The sequence below is a fragment of the Lissotriton vulgaris genome, chromosome 1_1 (assembly GCF_964263255.1).
Source record: "Lissotriton vulgaris chromosome 1_1, aLisVul1.2, whole genome shotgun sequence".
NCBI classification, from domain to species: Eukaryota; Metazoa; Chordata; class Amphibia; order Caudata; family Salamandridae; genus Lissotriton; species Lissotriton vulgaris.
Window position 1 is genome coordinate 278,934,275 of NC_141685.1, and position 21,088 is coordinate 278,955,362.

Here is a 21,088-nt window from a genome sequence, read left to right on the forward strand (position 1 = left end):
GGTCATGTTCCGACTGTCTGGCCGTGGTGCTGAAGGCTTTGTGGGAGCGATCCCGAAAGCTGCTGGAGGCCCGGCAGTATTCTCCGCGCCATTAGAGGTCCAGGGGTCGCTCAAGGGACCGTCTGCAGAGCCATCATCATCGCTCCTTGGGGTCCAAGTCTTCGCTCTATGAATCGGATAAGAGACATCACAAGAAAGTCGAAGAAACGTGTTCGCTCTCAGACGTCACCCATCAGTCCTCGGATGCGGACGAGGGGGCCAGGAGTCCTATCCCTGCGGCTCTGTTGGAGCCTGGGAGTCCTGCAGCCTACCCAACCTATCTGGGTCCATCGGCGACTCCGGCCCAGGTGCAAGAGTTTGCCGCCATGGACGACCTCTTCATACCTAGGGCTGCTACTGGCACGCCTTTGGACCCCGCAGTCCCTATTTAGGGCCCTTGCTTGCTGCCAGCGCCTCCGGCGCCGCAAAGTCCTCCAGCAACTCAGGCACCTCACACGGCTCCATTCCCGGTGCCGCAATGTGTTCCGTTTGTCCCACCTCTGCCCTTACCAATTTTTCCGGGCAATTTTGATCCGACTTGAGACCTAAATTGGGTATATGTGGCAGACTTGGCGAGAGTCCTTAAATCTCAGGGTCTCCGTTTAACCACCTATGCGGATGATACCCAATTGGTGTTGGCGATACACAAAGATGGACCAGCTGTGGCCGCAAGATTTCAGGAAGGAATGAGGATCATCAGTTCGTGGATGTCAAGCAATTGCTTGAGGCTAAACTCGGACAAGACCGAGGTTATGACCTATGGCAACCTTGTACCGAACTGGTCTTCCATCTGGTGGCCCAGTGAAATGGGACCACCCCCGATCCCGGTTGCCAAGGTCAGAAACCTCGGCGTTGTTCGATGAGAAGCTGTTTAGACATAACGTGAATACGGTGGTCTCCTCATCTTTCTTCATGCTAAGGAAAATTAAAAAACTGCTGCCATATCTCCCTCCAGGAGCAGGGAAAACCTTGATTACCACTCTTGTTTTCTCAAAATTGGATTATGGCAATGCTCTTTTCCTTGGCACACAAGAACAAATCTAATCTACTGTCTGTACAAAATGCAGCGGCCAAAATTTTGCTTGATATCCCCAGTCGCCGTCCCACCTCCATGGCCATACGCCACCTGCATTGGCTAAGAGTTAAGTCGTATAAAATTCAAAGCACTTTGTATCGCCTACAAAGCCATTCATGACTCTGGACCAAGGTTCCTTAAAGATGCTTTTCGAATCTATGCTCCACAAAGACATCTTCGTTCGGCTGGCACCTATCTTCTTGCTGTCCCGCGCACCAGAACCACCAGCTGGGGAGACAGACACTTTCTGGTAGCCACCCCCAGGCTGTGGAAATCTCTTCCTTTGCTAATTAAAACCAGTCCAACCATTACTATCTTCCGTAAACTCCTGAAAACGTGGTTATTCGATCAATGATTTTAGGGTAGTTTCATCTCAGGAAGTCTGATATGCGCCGAGACACCCTCGCGTATTTGCGTGCAATAAAAATCTCATAAACAACATAAACATGGAGCCGGATTGGACCGTCCCCTGCGCCGTTGGTGCATTTGTTTTCCCCTGTTCCTCGGGCTGTGGAGGAGGGGGATGACTGGGAGGGGTCTGAGGAACCTCTTGCACGGCAGTGTGAGTATGAACATGAGTGGGCGGAGGACTCGGGGTATGCATGTGGCCTTGACCTCTCCTCTGAGCAAGGGTTTGTGTCTTCTCCCGCTGTCATGGAGGGAGGCGCCACATACACTGTGGTGCTCCGTAGGGTGGCTTTAGGTTCTTGACCTTGATCTGCCTTTGTTACACTCAAAACGAACCTCCTTACTGAAGTGCTTCACCCGACTGCAAATTCTATGGACCCTCTGCTTCCGTTTAATGAGGCCTTGACGGATGTTTTGATGGGCACCTGGTCTAGACCATCCACAGGGGTTCCTGTGGATAAAAACGTGGCCAGGTGTCCTCGCCCGGCACCGGGTGACCCTGCCTTTTTAACAAATCATCTGACCCTGGAGAGCCTGGTCATTCAGGCCTCCACTTCCCAAAGTGCATTCCCTTCCGCTCCGTCGGAAAAGGAATCTAAAAAGCTGGAGCAGTATGACAAGAAGCGGTTATCCTCTGCCAGTTTGGGGCTGCGGTCAGTCCACACTGCATGTCTCTTGGGCCACTATTCTCACACTGTGTGGGACACGGTGGCGCAAACTCTGCTCCAGTGCCCGGAGGAGGTTCAGGCTGTTCTTTCCCAAGCTGTTGTGGAGGGGAACGATACTGCGAAGGTCGCCATTCGGTGTAGCTGGACACAGCGGACTCTTTGGGGAGAACAATCTCCACGACTGTGGCCTTGCATCACCATGCCTGGCAGCAGTCCGCTGGATTTTCGGGGTATATCTAGAGTTCCCTCATGGACATGCCTTTTGGTGATACTTGCTTGTTTGGCGATAAGGCACAGTGCGCTGGAGCGTTTCAAGAGTTCTCGGGCTATGGCAAAGTCCTTTGATCTCTCCACCACACGTCGCCCCACGTCCACCTTTTGTGGCCAAGGAAGGGGCACCGCTTCACGTTTGTTCAGCCAAAACCCTACGCAGAACCAACAGCACGTGTGTGGAGGCCGCAGTGGCTGCAGGTCAGGCCACCTCCGCTCTTGCTGCACCGCCTCAAAGCCTTCCTCGTCTGAGCTTTGGGGTGCAACCCACGCCAGTGGACGGCAGGATTCAACATAACCTCTCCCACTGGCGTTCTGTCACTTCAGACGGGTAGGTGCTGCAAATTATCCGAAGGGGTTACTCCCTCCCCTTCGAGCCTGCCCCTCCAGCCATGCCACCTCAGTTGCACTGCATGTCGGGGGATCAATTAGCGCCAAACAGGAAGTTATGGCCCTCCTGGCCAAGGGGACCATCGAGCGAGTTCCTGGGCCAGAAGTAGGACATGGCTGTTATTCCCACTTGTTTCTGGTCCCCAAGAAGGACAATGGGGGCCTGCTCCCTACTTTTGACCTCCAGAACGGCAATCGCTTCCTCCGGAAGGAGAAGTTCGAAATGTTGACTCTGGCTCAGGTATTGGCTGCCCTTGACCCTGGAGACTAGAGGGTTGCGTTGGACTTGCAGGATGTATATTTTCAAATCCCCGTCCTGCCTGGCCAGTGGCATTACCTGCAGTTTGCCTTGCTCCTATTTGTCCTCACCAGCGCACCTTCCTGTATTCACGAAAGTGATGGTGGTGGTCGCCGCTCATCTCTGCAGATCAGGGGTTCCAGTCTTCCCCTATCTCAACGACTGGCAGTTGAAGGCTGGCTTGCCCGAGGCTGTAATCTCCCACCTCCAGACTATGGCCGAACTCTTGCAGTCGCTGGGGTTTTCCCACCGACTCCGGTTGAGGAGCCTGAAGATCAAGAGGGCCAGGGTGCACCTTTGCCGGATCAGCCTCCTTCGGAGCGGCCGTTGGGTTCGTACCCTCCCTTTCCAGGTCCAGGTCAGGATCCCTCGCAGTTTTTAAATGCCATGTTTGGTGTTTATTCGAGGGCAATGTACCCCACTGGTGCGCCTGTTGGTCCCATGGGTCCTTTGTCTTTTAATTTAGGTGTGCCTCAGGCTTATGCCCCGGCCCCCTTTATGCCGTTTATGCCGACGCCTTGTACTCCTTGGCTCGGTACGGCTTCGCCGACTCCGGATCGGCTTCGTGGTGATTCGGATCGTGGTGCTTCCTGTCCTCAAGTTCCTCGCTCGACGTCGGCTCCGGCTCCGGCGCCGTCGGAGTCGTTGCCGGATCCGTCGACTTCGGTCCGCATGGAATGGACGAGGCGCAGAGCACAACGCCTCTTGGAGGAGAAGGAGTATATGGACTCCGAGGTTGAGGAAGGAGAGTTGCAAGATCAGGAGGATTGTTTTGAGGACCTCCAAAGCTCAAGTGGCCTGGAACTTTCTCCTGAGTGGGGTTTGCCATCCGTTTCAGATACTCCATCTAAGGACATAGCACCCTATCACGTTGTTATTAGGAAGGCTGCAGAGTTGCTAGGCTTGACTTTGCCCACAGTTGAGTACAAGCCCAACATCCTTACGGAGGTTTTGCATTCGCCTTCTTCAATTGTAGAGCCTACACTTCCTTTTACGGATGCATTGACTGAGCCTATAAAGGAGGTTTGGAAGAGACCTTTGACTGCTCCTGCGGTTTCCAGGTCAGTGGCAAGGCGTTACAGGGTGGCTCCTGATGACCCTGAATTTCTTTCCTCGCATCCTGCTCCGGAGAGTCTGGTAGTGCAGGCCGCCTGTTCCAGCAGGGCTGCGGACTCTTTCCCTCAGGTGCCGGCAGACAAGGACTCTAAAAAAATTGGACCAGTCTGCTAAAAAGATTTTCTCCTCGGGTAGCATGGCCTTGAAATCCACCAATGCTACTTGCCTATTGGGGAGATATGTTCATGCGTTGATGGACTCTGTGAGACAACTTTCATCTAAGCTTCCAGAGGACGATAGGAAGAACTTTAACGAAGTGGTCTCTGATACTCAGGCTGCAGCTCGTATGGTTATACAGAGTGGTATGGACACGGTGGACTTTGTTGCCAGGATTATGGGCTCTACCGTCTCAACAAGAAGGGCCGCATAGCTTAAGTCCTCCGGTTTTTCTTCTGATGTACAGTCTACTTTGTTGGTTTTGCCATTTGATGGGACAGGCCTCTTTGGTAAGAAGGCTGACGTAGCTCTGGAGAGATTCAGGACAGCCGGGCTACGGCGAGGTCTTTGGGCCTTCAGACAAGGAGATCTGCGACTAAGAAGTTCAGGGGATTTGGCAGATCCACTTTTCGTTCCTACAACCAAGGTCAGCAGCAGCGACAGAATCCTCTGTATAAATCCTACAGAGGAAAGCAAAGGGGCCGTGGTCGTGGACGCCAGGCCTCCTCCTCCTCCTCTTCCTCTAATAATCAACCCCCTCCCTATGCAGCAAAGCAGCCCTAGATCCGCCATTCTGGATCATGTGGCTCCGGTGGGGGGTCGGCTTACTCATTTTCTACGGGATTGGGAATCGGTTACATCAGATCTTTGGGTTCTCAATCTCGTAGAAAATGGGTATGCTCTTCCTTTCCAGGAGTTCCCTCCCAATTACCCCCCTTGCCAGGGTTTTTGTTCGGAGGACCACCTTATTCGCCTGCAGGAAGAAGTCCTGGCTTTGTTCAAAAAAGGTGCGATAGAGGTGGTCCCGGAGCAGGAGAGGGGTCAGGGGTGCTACTCCCGGTATTTCCTGATCCCCAAGAAGGATGGCAGGTTGCGTCCATTCCTGGACCTCAGGATTTTGAATCTCTACCTCAAGCAGGAGAAGTTCAAAATGCTCACACTTGCGCAGGTTCTTTAAGCGCTGTTGGAAGAAGACTGGATGGTGTCGATCGACTTGCAGGATGCGTATTTTCACATCCCAATCCTGAAGTCGCACAGAAAGTATCTCCGTTTTACGGTGGGTTCGCAGCACTACCAGTTTGTGGTCCTTCCGTGTGGACTTACTACTGCGCCTCGAGTTTTCACCAAGGTGATGGCAGTGGTGGCGGCACATCTCAGGAGGTCGGGGATACCTGTATTCCCGTATCTGGACGACTGGCTGATCAAAGCGGAGTCGCCCGAGAAGGTGCTTCATCACCTGCAAGAGACATCGCAGCTGTTGTTCAGGTTGGGTTTTTCGATAAACGTGCCCAAATCTCACCTTGTGCCCTCCCAGCGCAACCTGTTCATAGGTGCTGTACTGGACACTACTGTATGTCGTGCATTCCCTCCTCCACAAAGGATTCGCGACATTCAGGAAATGATTCCTTTATTTCTCAATGGAGCGGTTGTTCCAGTCCTGAAGGTCCTTCGCCTGCTCGGTCTGATGGCTTCTTGCATTCTCCTGGTCAACCATGCACGCTGGCACATGAGGGCACTCCAGTGGTGCCTCCGCAAGCAGTGGTATCAGCACAACGGAGATCTTGGGGAGTCAGTGAGGATCTCCAGAGAAACTGCAGCGGATCTGTCTTGTTGGGGCGTGGAAGGCAATCTGTCACAAGGAAAGCCTTTTCAGCTTCCGCCATCGGTGGCCACGGTGATAACGGATGCATCCACTCTAGGGTGGGGTGCTCATCTGGGGGATCTGGAGGTCAAGGGTCTTTGGTCTCCAGAGGAAAGGTTGCTTCACATCAACCTACTAGAATTGCGGGCCATATGTCTGGCGCTCAAGGCCTTCCTTCCTCCCTTCCCTTCGCGGTCGGTCGGTCCAAGTCCTGACGGACAACACGACCGCGATGTGGTACATCAACAAGCAGGGAGGAGTAGGGTCACAGTGTCTCTGCAGAGAGGCTCTGCGTCTCTGGTCCTGGGTTCAGGACCATCAGATTTGTCTGGTGGCAAATCATCTGGCCGGAGTCCTGAACGTACGTGCGGACGTTCTCAGTCGGCAGTTCTCTGCCGATCACGAGTGGAGGCTTCACCCGGAGGTTGTTTGCGACATCTTTCGGATGTGGGGAACTCCTCGGGTGGATCGGTTTGCCACTTGCGAGAATGCTCACTGCCCGTCATTCTGCAGTCTCCAGTATCCGATGCAAGGAGCATTTGGGGACGCGTTTCAGTTGAGCTGGGGAGGTCAGCTCCTTTACGCGTTTCCTCCCATACCCTTGATTTCTCGGGTTCTGAGGAAGATTCGCCAAGACCGGGCCCAAGTCATATTGGTCGCCCCGGATTGGCCAAGAAGGGTGTGGTACACAGATCTTCTCCACCTCTCCTCTCACCCGCCGCTCCGTCTCCCTCTCAGGGCAGACCTCCTCTCTCAGATGGAGGGGCAGGTTCTACACCCCCACCTCCAGACATTACACCTTCATGCCTGGAGATTGAACGGGGCAATCTGAATTCCTTCTCTCTCCCTCACGATGTGGTGGATGTCATTCTGCCAGGCGCGACTCCAAGTCCATCTATTCGTATAGGTGGTCTAAGTTTGTCTCTTGGTGTAGGGAGAGGGATGTTGACCCGTTAAAGGCTCATTTGTCTGACATTTTGTTGTTTGCTCTTTCTCTGGCACGGCAAGGGTTTGCTGTTGCCACTGTCAAAGGATATCTTTCTGCCTTATCGGCATTTCTCTGTTTGCCGGATCAGCCCTCTTTTTAAATCTCCTGTAGTATTAAGATTTTTGAAGGGACTTTCTAATAAGTTCCCTCCTTCTCCCTTTATTGTTCCTCATTGGGACTTGAATCTTGTGTTAACCTATCTGATGGGTTCTCCGTTTGAACCCTTACACAAGTGTCCAATGAAGCTTCTTTCTTTTAAGGCGGTCTTCTTGGTTGCAATTACCTCGGCAAGGAGGGTAAGTGAGCTTCAGGCTCTTAGTTCCAAGCCCCCGTTTTTGTCCATCCATGCTGAAAGAATGGTTCTCAGGACCAGGGCTGCTTTTCTGCCTAAGGTGGTAACTCCCTTCCACCTAGGACAATCCATTACCCTTCCTACCTTTTATCCTCCCCCACACCCTTCCAAGGAGGAGGAGAGGCTTCATCGCCTGGACCCGAAGAGAGCGGTTAGTTTCTATCTTGATAGGACTAAAGACTATCGTATTGACGATCAACTCTTCGTGGGTTTTGCTGGCTGCAAGAAGGGCAGAGCGGTGCACAAGCGCACACTTTCCAGATGGATTATTCTCTGCATCAAGATTTGCTACTCTCTGGCGGGTAAGGACCCTCCTGAGGGTATTAGAGCTCATTCAACTAGAGCAAAGTCTGCTATTTCTGCTTTTTCTAGAGGTGTTCCTGTTGAGGACATTTGCAGGGCCGCGACATGGGCTTCCCTCCACACTTTTGCGAAGCACTACTGCTTGGATGCTGAGGTGAGGCGGGACGGCCACTTCGCGCGCTCGGTTTTCCAGGATTTCCTGGTATAGCAGAGTGGTCACCCTCCTCCGGGAGTGGGGACTGCTGTGGGACTCTATTCACAAGGTGAGGAATCCACACGGCAGATGTATCTATCAGAAGAATAAGTTACTTACCTTCGGTAACGCTTTTTCTGGTAGATACAGTATCTGCCTGTGGATTCCTCACTGAGTCACCCGCATCCCCGTTGTCCACTCTGCTATACCTGGGTTTGTGTGCAAATGTATTTATGATTTTGTATATCTGAAATTGTATAGTTTTGCACTTTAATTGTTTTTGGTTGCATGTACTGTGTACATTGTGTGTATATATATATATATATATATATATATATATATATATATATATATAATACATATATGTACTTGTTGGTCCGTCCGGGTGCCTCGAAGGCACGGAAAAAAGGGCGGAACTGACGTCATCACGCCGACGTGGGCCTTATGAGGAGTCGGTGACGTCAGACTGAGTCGCGCGCGATGCCGTGCTCCTATGACGTCGTCCACGCCGGCGTGCTACGAAGAATTTTCGGAACGTTGCTAGCGCAAGGGGGATATTCACAAGGTGAGGAATCCACAGGCAGATACTGTATCTACCAGAAAAAGCGTTACCGAAGGGAAGTAACTTGTTCTTTAGGGCTATGAACTCCCTTACAGGGCCCTAGTTGTGGCATACCAGTGGTCTGTGTCTTTCATGGCTCTGCGCTTCTGGCGTGGAAAGTCATGCCTAAAATGACGTCTATGTGCAGAGGTGGCGTCTAAGTAGGCATTGCAACGTCATCCCTGCGACCACGGCGGACGCCACCTACTGACTTGAAAGGGTACTGTTGAGAAAAAAAATCTCCGGATCCAGTCTGGCGCCTGGGGGAAATTCTAAGTTAAGTAATCTGTCTCTAACCTATGTCTCTTACAGATATTGACATTGTTACCGAAGGTAAGTAACTTGTTGTTTTACTATATTTTAGCACACTGTTTCCACAGCCAATTTCTGTGGTGGATCCACTTGTTAGTGCGGAATCTGGTCAGAGAAGAAATTGATATGTGGGTCAAATGGCGACTTATGTGGACTCCGGTGGTGTCACAGACATGGTCTTTGTCGATACGGAGTCATGCAACGCCGCCTACTGACGCGCTGAGGTGTTTCTGAAAAATGTCTGGATCCAGTCTGTGGCCTTCGGAGACAGTAGTTTAGGAATCTGCGGCTAGACTGTCTCCACCAGATAATGCATTACCGAAGGTAAGTAACTTGTTCTTTGCAGCTGGTGCAACCAGCTATCCAGAGGTGGCGCTTTGTGCTTTTGGGTGGGATTGACTGAAATATTTACACTAGACTAGCATACCTATTGTTCTTCTGGTTTTAAATGTCATTTTGGTCTTTTATTTATTAAATACTCTACTTTCCAAAGCTTATTTGAGATCCTTTTGTGATGTTTGCACTGTGACTGTATGAAGTGTTGCACAAATACTTTTTATTGTGCCTCAGATTTAATTGGACTGCTCTGTGCCAAGCTACTCGAGGGTTGAGTACAAGTTAATTTAGGGTTTGCTTGTGGCTTCACCGTGTAAAGTATTGTGGTTTCTGCTTGAGTAAGGTTTTACCCCTTCAACCAGAAACCCCATTTTTTTACAATGATCCCTTGCCGTAGAAGGCAAATAATATACATCTGAACATTCAGGCACCTTTGTTAAATTCATCAGAAAGCCTTGCTCTCTTCCTATGGTGGCAATTGAATTGAAATTGGGTTCTTGGTGTAAGATCACTAGTCTCAGTGCTGCACTCTAGGATAACCGGTCCAATGGTGACAGCACAGTGGTATTTATTCTCTTAAATCTGAATCCTTGCCTATAATTTTTCATCTTTGAAAAAGGAATGAGGAAAGGCTTTGTGGAGAACTAATGCTGTGTAAATCCCTTTCATTTTTTTTACTTTTCCCTTTCTTTTCAGAAATTAAAACATGCCAAGCAAATGTTGTTTTTCCAAGAATTCTTTCATTGGTTTATGTGGATAGTTCTTTGTTTTGAGTGATCGCATGTCTGATTGGGGCTGTTCAGTTTTAATAAATTTTATGATGTATTCCTTAATGAAGATCTGATGTTGCACAAATGTTTCTTTTCCCTATAGCTATTGATTGAACTTGTGATTACATATCAGTTGTCTTGTATAAATAGATGTACCTAAGTACTACATGCTGTTTCGCTTTCTGAAGCCTGCCTAATCTAGACTGTCATTGTAGCTCAGTTTGAATGATGTCAATCTAGTGTTCTTGTTGTCTGTCCCACCAAACACAAAAGATCCATAACTAAATGCATTGGTCAGGAATATCACAAGGTTCGCAATGTTATTTTTGTCTATCCCAATATGAGATTCCAGAGAAAAGGAATCTCCCCCTGAACGATTCTCTACCCAAAATGTGGCGGCCAGGTACATTTTGGCACTAGAGGTCCTCAGAACATGCAGTTTAAGCATAACCGATACTGGGTTTTAGCATTTTTCAGAAGTAATCTTGGTCTGGTTTAGCTGCCATCTTCAGGATTTGATTTGAGTATGCTGTTTAGTTGTGCTGAGGGAAGGTGCATATTAAACAGGAGAAATGTCCAAAAAGGCAATTTCATGTAGTGTTCCGAGGAGCATGCACCAGTTCTCAAATTTTGTTTGCAGTACTTCGCCAATGTACTTTTCAAGATTAAAATAAAGTATTCTCCTTTTCCTGCTACGTTCCTGTCCTGTTTTTAATCCAAATGAAATTTCTAATGATTATCAGCGAATTCTGTAGCATTGATGAATTAGTCAGCATTTGTTTTAGTTGCAGAAATGCAGAGTAATAATGGGAATTTTGCAATTCCATTCAACATTCCCAGCACTGCGGTTTGTTCTCAGATGTATAAATCGCAGGCCCCAGTGGTTGAGGACCATACTTTTAAGTGTCTTTTTTTTTTTAATTATCCTTCACCTGTTACTGTCTTGCAGAACTTCAGGACAGACCTTTGCCAACACCAGTTCTTCCCGCTCTCATGCCTGCTTTCAGATTATTCTTCGAAAGAAAGGAAAGCTTCATGGAAAATTCTCGCTGGTAGATCTTGCAGGGAATGAACGAGGTGCAGACACATCCAGTGCAGATCGTCAAACTCGGATGGAAGGGGCAGAGATCAATAAAAGTCTACTGGCGTTAAAGGTACATCACTTATGGTCAAATTTTGTAAATTGTAGACCTCCTGTCTAGAGTACAATATGGTCAAGATACCATTCAGTCTTCACATATTCAATGGATCTCCAATGTGAAGAAAAGTGTTTATCTAAGGTTTAGTAAAAAAAAAAATGTATTGTTTTGATTCTTGGAGTTCTTACAGTCCGGCGCTTTTTAAAACATAATGAAATGATAGAATTATGCAGGCTTGATGGTGTACAAAAAGTATAAATAGTAAGAGCAAACAAACCAAAATTAACCATATTGTGAGGAAAAATGAAAATTGCAACATAATCACTCACATTCATGTCCAATCTTTATTTGTTGAAGACCTCTTACCACAGATTCATCCCCTTTACAAGAGAATAGCCACAGGAGCCAAAGGATATCTGGAATATGTAAAACAGCATTGCTCCTGCATGTCAGGAGATTGTGTTGTTACTTTGTGTTGACTTTGTTACGCCATGGAAGTGACTGAGCTGCATGTACATGCCACCGCTGTTCGTTGACGCCAGTTCCTTTCTTTGCAACTCTTCAGATATTACGTTACATTGACTTATAAAGCGCATGGCTACCTGAATGGTTTCTCAGCACACCCTTCTCATCAGCAAAGACCAGGCAAGCCAGACCTCACTATTTAAGTGGAAGATGGGAACAGCTACGTTTTAAGCTGCTTCCGAAAAAGTAATTCGCAGGCTCTCTAGTATGGCAGATCATTCCGGAGCTTAGGGCCAGGAAATGCAAATGATTGGCCACCTTGACGAGACTTCCTGATCCTGGGAACAATTGTCAGATCCTACTGGCTTGATCGAAGTGTAGGAGTTGGGCACTACCCACCAACCAACAATCTCAAATATACAGGCCCAGAATTAGTGAGGCACTTATCTGAAAGAAACAGGTAAGTATTAGATTCCTTACCTCGAATACCCCCGGCGTTAGACTGGATCTCGAATCTTTTGCGTAGCAGTACCCCTGCGCGTCGGTAGGCGTCGTCCACGGCTCCGCGTCAGTCGGGATGATGTCGCCGGAGTACTGACGCCGCCCTCGCGCGCTGACGTCAGTTCCTATTTCTTCCGCACCAGCAAGCGCCGATCCGGGATCAGTGGTACCCTTAGTCATTTTTTGACTAAACTTTTTGGATCATTTTTGATCATTTTTCGAAGTCAAACGACTCAGACTGTGCCGGTAGGGATGCCCGGGTTCAAACCCTGCGTCGACTGCAGCCGACTGATGTTGGTTACCGACCCCCATCGCCGGTGTCTTCATTGCCTGGGGCCCGACCATGATGACAAGTCATGCCCCGACTGCCAGGCCTTGACATCAAAGGCTTGGCAGGAGCGGTCCCGCAAGCGCCTCGAGCTGTCAGTCGTCGCCGTTCGAGGTCCCAGTCCGGAAGCAGGTCGAGGGACCGGTCGCGGGGCCGGAGTCATCACGGCTTCAACGATCGTCACCACACCTCGAGCTCCAAGTCCTCAGGTAAGAGGCACAAGAAGTCGAAGAGGCGGCATCGCTCTTAAGACTTCCCCGACGCTCGCGCAACACGGCCGGGGGTTCAGGCGACACTGCCCACGCGGCTTGGCCAGAGCCACAGGCGTCGCAACCTGCTCCATACCCGCCGGTCCCTTGGCAGCATGCGAACCGGAGGTAATCGAGGTGTTCCTCACGGCCATGAGGTCGCTCACTTCTGTCAGGTTCCGCGGCGCCTTCCGGCCAAGCAGCCCTAACTAGGAGCCAAAGCAGGTCGGGTGCTTGGGCCCCGGTGCCGTCGGGTGCTTGAGCCCCGGTGCCGTTGGGTGCTTGGGCCCCGGTGCCGTCGGGTGCTTGGGCCCCGGTGCCGTCGGGTGCTTGGGCCCCGGTGCCGTCGGGTGCTTGGGCCCCGGTGCCGTCGGGTGCTTGGGCCCCGGTGCCGTCGGGTGCTTGGGCCCCGGTGCCGTCGGGCGCTTGGGCCCCGACGCCGCAGGGCCCTCCCGGATCCGGGTCGTCGCCGGTAGACCTCACGACCTCGACGGCCCCCAGGGTGTCGCCCCCGGCGCTGTCCCAGGACGACGTCATCCCAGGTCCTCCCCTCGATCGGCGTCTGGCGTCGTTCGACGCTGCTCTCTACGCTGATGGGAGATTTCTACTTCTATGACCCTGCCCATCATTTGACCCTGAGTACCAGGAGATGGGTGGCGAGGCGGATTTGGAGTGGTCTGAGGACCCTTTGGCATGTGAGTGCCAGCCTTATCAGGACTGGGCAGGTGTGCTAGGGGACGCCAGTGGTCTTGACACCTTGGCTGACACTGGTTTTGTCTCCCTTCCCAGCGTGGCTTCGGAGGAGAGGGCTGCCTATAGTGTGGTGTTGATGCGGGCGGCCATGGCCTTATCCCTTGAACTCCTTGTCGCAGCCGTGAGGACTAACCTCCTCCCTGAGGTCAAGCTCTTCGGAGCCTCTGTTGCCGTTTAATGAGGCCTTATCTGACGTTCTTTTGGGCACCTGGTCCAGGCCCGCTACAGGTCCCCCTGTAGATAGGAACGTGGCCAGACACCACCGCCCGGCTCCGGGTGACCCTTGCTTCCTGTCCACCCACCCCACCCCACCCCGAGAGTCTGGTCATCCAGTCCTCTAACTCCCAGACCGCATTCCCGACGGCTCCCCTTAATCGGGAATCCAAGAGGTACGAACAATATAGCAAAATAATCAGTGTCCCCAGATTCAGAAATCAGTGTCCCCAGATTCAGAAATCAGTGTCCCCAGATTTAGAAATCAGTGTCCCCAGATTTAGAAATCAGTGTCCCCAGATTTAGAAATCAGTGTCCCCAGATTTAGAAATCAGTGTCCCCAGATTTAGAAATCAGTGTCCCCAGATTTAGAAATCAGTGTCCCCAGATTTAGACGAGCTAACTGAGGTGGAAGAAACTTCATTGTACATGCAGCACGAACCTGGAACTAGCTGCCTATTGCCACAAAAACTTGTTCATCTTGGAGATCTTTTAGAAAGAAAGTAAAAACCTGGCTGTTCTCTGCGTAACTCTAGACACCGTTCTTGAGAGATGATGATCTGTCATAGCGCCAAGACGCCCATGGGCATTCGCCCGCTTTACAAGTTGACAAATCAAAAAGATGTTCTCCTCCCAGAGTTTGGAGTTGCGGTCTGTTAACACCGCGTACCTCTTGGGCCGTTATACCCACTCTCTGTGGGACACGGTCGTGGATGTGCTGCCACAATGTCCGGAGGAGGCCCAGACTAAACTCACCCAAGCCCTTGCGGAGGGTCGAGATGCGGCACGGTACTCCATCCGATGTGAGCTGAATACAACTGACTCGCTAGGTAGAGCGATGGCAACGACGTTGGTGATTCGTCGCCACACCTGGCTGAGGTCCGCCAACTTTTCGGCTGATGTCCAAAACACCCTTATGGACATGCCATTTGATGGCTGTCGCCTTTTTGGCGACAAGGCAGGCAGTACGCTTGAGCGCTTTAAGTACACCAGGGCTACGGCTAAGTCCTTGGGCCTGTCGGTTTCGCGCCAGCAGCCTGCTGCCTTTCGCGGCCAAGGAAGGGGCGCCACCACTCCTGCCAGCCCCGGGCCGCAGACTAACATCTGGCGTGGTCGCGGACGTCCACATCCACCCCTGCAGCATCCACATCCACCCCTGCAGCATCCACATCCACCCCTGCAGCATCCACATCCACCCCCGCAGCATCCACATCCACCCCCGCAGCATCCACCTCAAAGCCCTCCTAGTCCGAGCTTTCAGGCCCACGTGACTCCAGTGAAGGGCAGGGTTCTCCATCACCTCCTCCACTGGTGACACATCACATCGGACAGGTGGGTGCTGCAAATCGTCCGAAGGGGCTACTCCCTCCCCTTCGAGGCGACCCCTCCAGCCATGCCACCGCAGTACCACCGCGTGTCGGGGGATCACTTGAATCTTCTGCGAGAGGAAGTTACGGCCCTCTTGGCCAAGGGGGCCATCAAGCACATTCCTGAGCCATCTTGGACCTGCGGAACGTCAACTGCTTCCTCCGGAAGGAGAGGTTCAAGATGCTGACACTGTCTCAGGTATTAGCTGCCCTTTACCCAGGAGACTGGATGGTAGCGTTGTACTTGCAGGACGCTTATTTCCATATCCCCGTGCTGCTGGCCCACCGGCGCTACCTGCGGTTTGTAGTAGGCCACGAGCACTTTCAGTTTACCGTGCTCCCCTTCGGCCTTTCCAGCGCCTCACGGGTGTTCACGAAAGTGATGGCGGTGGTTGCAGCTCATCTGCGCAGGTTAGGGGTTTGTCTTCCCCTACCTCGACGACTGGTTGTTGAAGGTGGGCTCGCCCCAGACAGTCGTCAGCCACCTCCAGACTACGGCCGACTTCCTGCACCTGCTGGGGTTCTCCATTAATGTGCCCAAGTGACACCTGTGTACCTCTCAGAAGCTCTTCTTCATCGGAGCGGTTCTAGACTCGGCGCAGTTTCGGGTTTATCCTCCCGAACAGCGGGTTCGGGATATTCAGGCTCTGATTCCCATCTTTCAGCCATTATCCCGAGTCTCGGTAAGGTTGACGCTGTGGCTTCTGGGGCTGATGGCCTCCTGCATCCTTCTGGTGCATCACGCCAGGTGGCGGATGCAGGCTCTGCAGTGGGACCTGAAGTTTCAATGGGCCCAGCATCAGGGCAACTTGTCCGGCTATGTCTTGATTTCGGAGGGCACTGCAAGACATTTGCAGTGGTGGCTCACAAACTGCGATTGGGTCAGCGGCAGATCCCTCTCCCTACCCCAACCGGAGCACGTAGTTGTGACGGACGCGTTCCTCCAGGGCTGGGGAGGCCACAAGGGAGAGGCAGAGATCAGAGGACTCTGGTCTCTGGCGGAGTCCCGGCTCCATATCAACTTTCTGGACTGCTGGCGATCCGGCTTGCACTGAAGGCATTCCTCTCCTCTGTCCAGGGGAGTGTAGTGCAGGTGTTCACGGACAACACCACCGCCATATGATACTGCAACAACCAGGGCGGGGTGGGGTCGTGGACCCTATGCCAGGAGGCTCTGTGCCTCTGGCAGTGGCTGGAACATCAGGGCGTGACCCTGGTGGTTCAACACCTGGCAGGTTCCCTTGAACGCCAGGGAAGACAAACTCAGCCGTCGGTGCATGATGGATCACGAATGCCGTCTGAACTCTGACGTGGCGCAAGGCCTCTTTCAGCAGTGGGGAGAGCCTTGGTTACATCTATTCGCCACAGAAGAGAACGCGCAATGTCATCAGTTGTGTGCGTTGGAATTTCCAATGCGGCACTCGCTCGGAGACTCTTTTCGTCACAAGTGGAGTTGCGGTCTGTTTTACGCCTTTCCGCCTATACCACTTCTGCCCAGAGTGCTGAAGAAGATCAGGTGCGACCGGGCCCAAGTCATCCTTTTGGCTCCGGGCTAGGCACGGAGGTTCTGGTATACCGAGCTACTCAACATGTCTTTCGAACCCCGATTCGTCTGCCCCTTCAGGAGGACCTTCTGTCGCAGCAGCAGGGGACGGTCCTCCACCCGAACCTGTCCAGTCTCCACTTACATGCGTGGAGATAGAGCGGCGGCAGTTGAGGCCATTTGACGTGCCTCCTGAAGTCTGTAATGTCATTCTGGCAGCCAGGCGTCCCTCCACAAAATCGATATACGCCTGCAGGTGGAACAATTTTGTGGCATGGTGCACAGCAAAGGCTCTGGATCCCCTTTCTGCCCCTATTTAAGAGGCTTTCCTCTTTCTTCTTTCTCTTGCCCAGCAGGGCTCTGCTCTGGGCACTCTGAAGGGCTACCTCTCGGCCATTTCCGCCGCCTTAAGGCTACCTGATCAGCCCTCCTTGTTCAAGTCCCCAGTTGTATATAGGTTTTTGAAGGGCATCACTCATACGTTTCCTCCAATTCCTTTCGTGATGCCTCAGTGAAACTTGAACCTTGTTCTAAATTTTCTGATGTGCGATCCATATGAGCCACTTCATAACTGTCCTCTTCGCCTCCTTACTCTGAAGACAGCTTTCCTGGTTGCCATCACCTCTGCCAGCAGAGTGAGTGAGCTCCAGGCCCTTTCTTCTAAGCCTCCTTTCCTTTCAGTCCATTCGGACAAAGTTGTGTTGCGGACGCGACCCTCTTTCCTGCCCAAGGTAGTCACAGCCTTCCACATCGGGCAGTCCATCACTTTGCCCACCTTCTTTCCGCCTCCAGATCCCTCTAAAGAGGAAGATAGGCTCCACCGTTTGGACCCAAAACGTGCGCTCTCCTTCTATCTGGATCGCACACGCTAGTTCCGGGTGGATGACCAACTCTTTGTTGGTTACGTGGGCGCTAAGAAGGGACAGGCGGTGCACAAACGAACCATTTCTCGATGGGTCGTCTTGTGCATCAAGGCTTGTTACTCTTTGGCCCGAAAGGAGCCTCCTGTGGGGCTTCATGCTCATTCCACACTGGTCACGGCGGCTACTACTACACTGGGCCGGGGAGTCCCCTTGCAGGACATCTGTCAGGCAGCTACTTGAGCCTCGCTGCACACATTCGCAAGACACTACTGCCTGGACAGCCAAGTCGTTCTCCAGGACTTTCTGGTGTGATCATTGGTTCGCAAACCCACCACCGTAGTTGTTATTGCTGGGGTATCTATTCTAAGGTAAGGAATCTAATACTAACCTGTTTCTTTCAGATGCACAAGTTACTTACCTTCGGTAACAATATATCTGCAAGAAACAGTAGTTAGTATTAGATTCCTTACCACCCCACCCATCCTCCCCGTTCTGCGAACCGATATCTAGGGTTAAGGTCATCCCTTTCAGGGCCCACCAGTGTTGATTTTTATCTTGGCTCTGCATTGCTGGTGCGGAAAAAGCTGTGTATAAGAACTGACGTCAGCGCGCGAGGGCGTCGTGTAAGTACTCCGGCGACGTCATCCCGGCGCCCACGACTGACGCGGAGCTGCAGACTACGCCTACCGACGCACAGGGGTACTGCTACGCAAATGTTCCCGGATTCAGTCTGACGCCTAGGGGTATTCTAAGGTAAGGAATCTAATACAAACTACTGTTTCTTACAGATATATCGTTACCAAAGGTAAGTAACTTGTGCGTCATGTAGCATGGGGTCTTAAAGTAAACTCTGCGTTTAATAAGTAGTCTTTGTAGGCTAGTTGAGGAGGTGAAACTTGATGGTTGCAGAAGTAGGCAGGCTGCCACATTTTGTACAGTTTGCAGACCTTGATACAAGTACATTACCCTAGTCCAGTCTGCAAATCACCAGAGCCTGGACCACAGTATGTTGAGCAGCAGCAGGAATACATGGCAAAATCTTCCTCCGCCATTTGAGGATGCCAAAGCAAATGGCTGCCACTCTATTCATCTGGTAAGTCAGTTCATCATCCAATAATGAAGGCCCCAAATGTGGGGATTGCCCACTAGCAGAACCTCTATCTTGTCCCCATTAAGTTCCAGTGAATTTATGGTCCTCAATGGTGACACGTGGGCAAGACTGATATTAAGGGCATTGCTTGGCGTTTACCCTTAGAAGATAAGGATAACACAATTTTGATATCATTGGCGTAAGAAAAAATTGACTCCATGGGATTCCACAATCTCAGCCCGAGTACACATATAGTGGTGTTGTGTGTGTGTGTATATCTCTCTATCTCTCTAGCTCTATCTCTCTCTTCCCCTCTCTCTCCTCCCCTATCTCTCTTCCTCTATTCTCTCTGTCCCTCTCTTGTATCTCTTTCCCTCTCTCTATCCCTCTCCCTCCCTCTCTAGCTCTCTGCCCTCTCTCTTTCTCTCTGTATCTCTCGATCTGTCTCTCTAATTCTGTCCCTTTATCTCTATCTCTCTGTCCCTCTCTCTATCTCTCTGTCCCTCTCTCTATCTCTCTGTCCCTCTCTCTATCTCTCGGTCCCTCTCTCTATCTCGGTCCCTCTCTCTATCTCTGTCCTTCTCTCTCTATCTCTCTGTCCCTCTCTATCTCTCTGTCCCTCTCTCTCTTTGTCCCTCTCTTTCTAGCTCTGTCCCTCTGTCTCTGTCCTTCTCTCTTCTGCCCCGAGTGGTCGCTCCCCTGCCTCTCCACCGTGTAGCGGTATCGTTAACCCACGCTGCTTCTACCTTTATTTAATTATCGGACCCACGCTGCTTCTGGCTTTATTTAATTATTGGACCCACGCTGATTGTGCCTTTTATTTAATTATTTGACCCACGCTGATTGTGCCTTTTATTTAATTATTTGACCCACGCTGCTTGTGCCTTCTATTTAATTGTTTGACCCACGCTGCTTCTGCCTTTTAATTAACTGCTTTAAACGTCGCTGGCATATTTGCTTGTACTGCCATTCATTTACTTGTTGTATGCTCGCTAGCTTATTTGCACTGCCATTTAACGTAATTAATTGTTCAACCTCGCCGCTTGCCTGCCGGTTTCACTGTACTGAGCTGCATTGCTTCACTGTGCCTGCATTGTGTGATCCTCGCCTGCTTGCACCATCGTTTTCTTGCCAAAGTCATAGCGCGATACCCCCCAGCGCCCTGCTCGACTCCCCCCTCCATTTTGGAGCTGTTGTTGTTGTGCTTCGTGTTGACCCGAGCCCGCCCCGCCTCCCAGCCGAGCCGCCCTCGCCCCTCCCCACCATCCATATATGACAGCAGCCCAAACGCGCAGCGTTCACGCGCAGCGACCGCGCCCAATCCGCGCCGAAGGTGCGCCAAAGGTAAGCCCGTCTACGTCCGTCCGCGCCTGGATCGCGCCCAGCGCCAGACCCCCTGTCCCTTGCGCTGCCCAGTCCCCCGCGTCACCTACGATGCCGCCACCCTCCTAGCCCTCAACCCCGGCCGTCCACCCAACTGCGTCCAAGCCGCTCCTGGACACACCCATGGACCTTTCTCCTGCTACTCCTGCAAATTTAGCGGCACCTACAACATCTCCGCTACGACCACAACACAGATTCCCGACCCCAACCACCTAAAATGCATCCTTCTCAACACCCGCTCGGTCCACAGGCACGCCATTGACCTTTGGAACCTACTAGACACCATCTCTCCTGACGTCGCCTTCCTAACGGAAACATGGATGAACGCCTCCTCCGCCCCTGACATCGCCATCGCTATCCCTGATGACTATAAGATCACACGCAAGGACCGCACCGACCATACAGGAGGTGGAATCGCTATCGTCCATAAGAAATCAATCCGCATCTCAACCAGCTCGGACGCCAACCTCGCCAACTCCGAACACCTTCACTTCCAGATCCACATCGACCCCAAGACCACACTCAGAGGCACCCTCCTCTACAGACCACCAGGACCCCGCGCAAAATTCAGTGAAGACATCACGGACTTCATCACCCCACACGCGCTCCCCTCCAAAGACTACATCCTTCTGGGAGACCTCAACTTCCACCTTGAAAAGATCAACGACCGCAACACCGCCACCCTCTTGGACAACCTAGCCAACCTCGGACTTAAACAACTGGTCACTTCCCCCACCCACATCGCAGGCCACACACTCGACCCCATCTTCACCTCCAGCAATCATGTCTCCTTCAGCCACACTACGGATCTCCTCTGGACTGACCACAGCTGCGTTCACTTCACCTACAACAAGCCGAAACCCATCATCCACCTCCAACCAACTCTACAAAGAAACTGGAACAAAATCACCACGGAGCAGATCTCCACATCGCTCCTTCAAACCTCCCCAGCCCTCTCTTCTAACGCCAACGAAGCCGCCTCCAACCTCACCCTTTGGTTATCAACACCGCCGACACCTTAGCACCACTGAAAAAACGTCAACACAAACTTGGCATCAAGAAGGCCTCATGGTTCAACGATGACCTCAAGAAGTCCAAGAAATTGTGCCGCTCCCTTGAAAAGGCCTGGAAAAAAGACCCATCCACCAGCAACAAGGACGCCTTCAAAAGCGCCATCCGTACTCACCACCAACTGATCCGAAAAGCCAAGAAAACAGCATTCAAGGATCGACTTGACGACAACGCCCACAACAGCAAGGAACTTTTCAACATCGTCAA

General features: G+C 51.6%; 1 protein-coding gene across 2 annotated transcripts in view; it reads left to right on the forward strand.

Moving 5' to 3' along the window:
• Window positions 1-21,088, forward strand: part of KIF2C (kinesin family member 2C) — a 1,247,488-nt gene that overhangs the window by 760,477 nt on the left and 465,923 nt on the right. For both annotated transcript variants that reach the window (XM_086952306.1, XM_086952307.1), the window contains one exon: window positions 10,867-11,071. In XM_086952306.1, coding sequence (XP_086808432.1) covers window positions 10,867-11,071 — 205 coding nt within the window. The remainder of the gene's footprint in view (window positions 1-10,866; window positions 11,072-21,088) is intronic.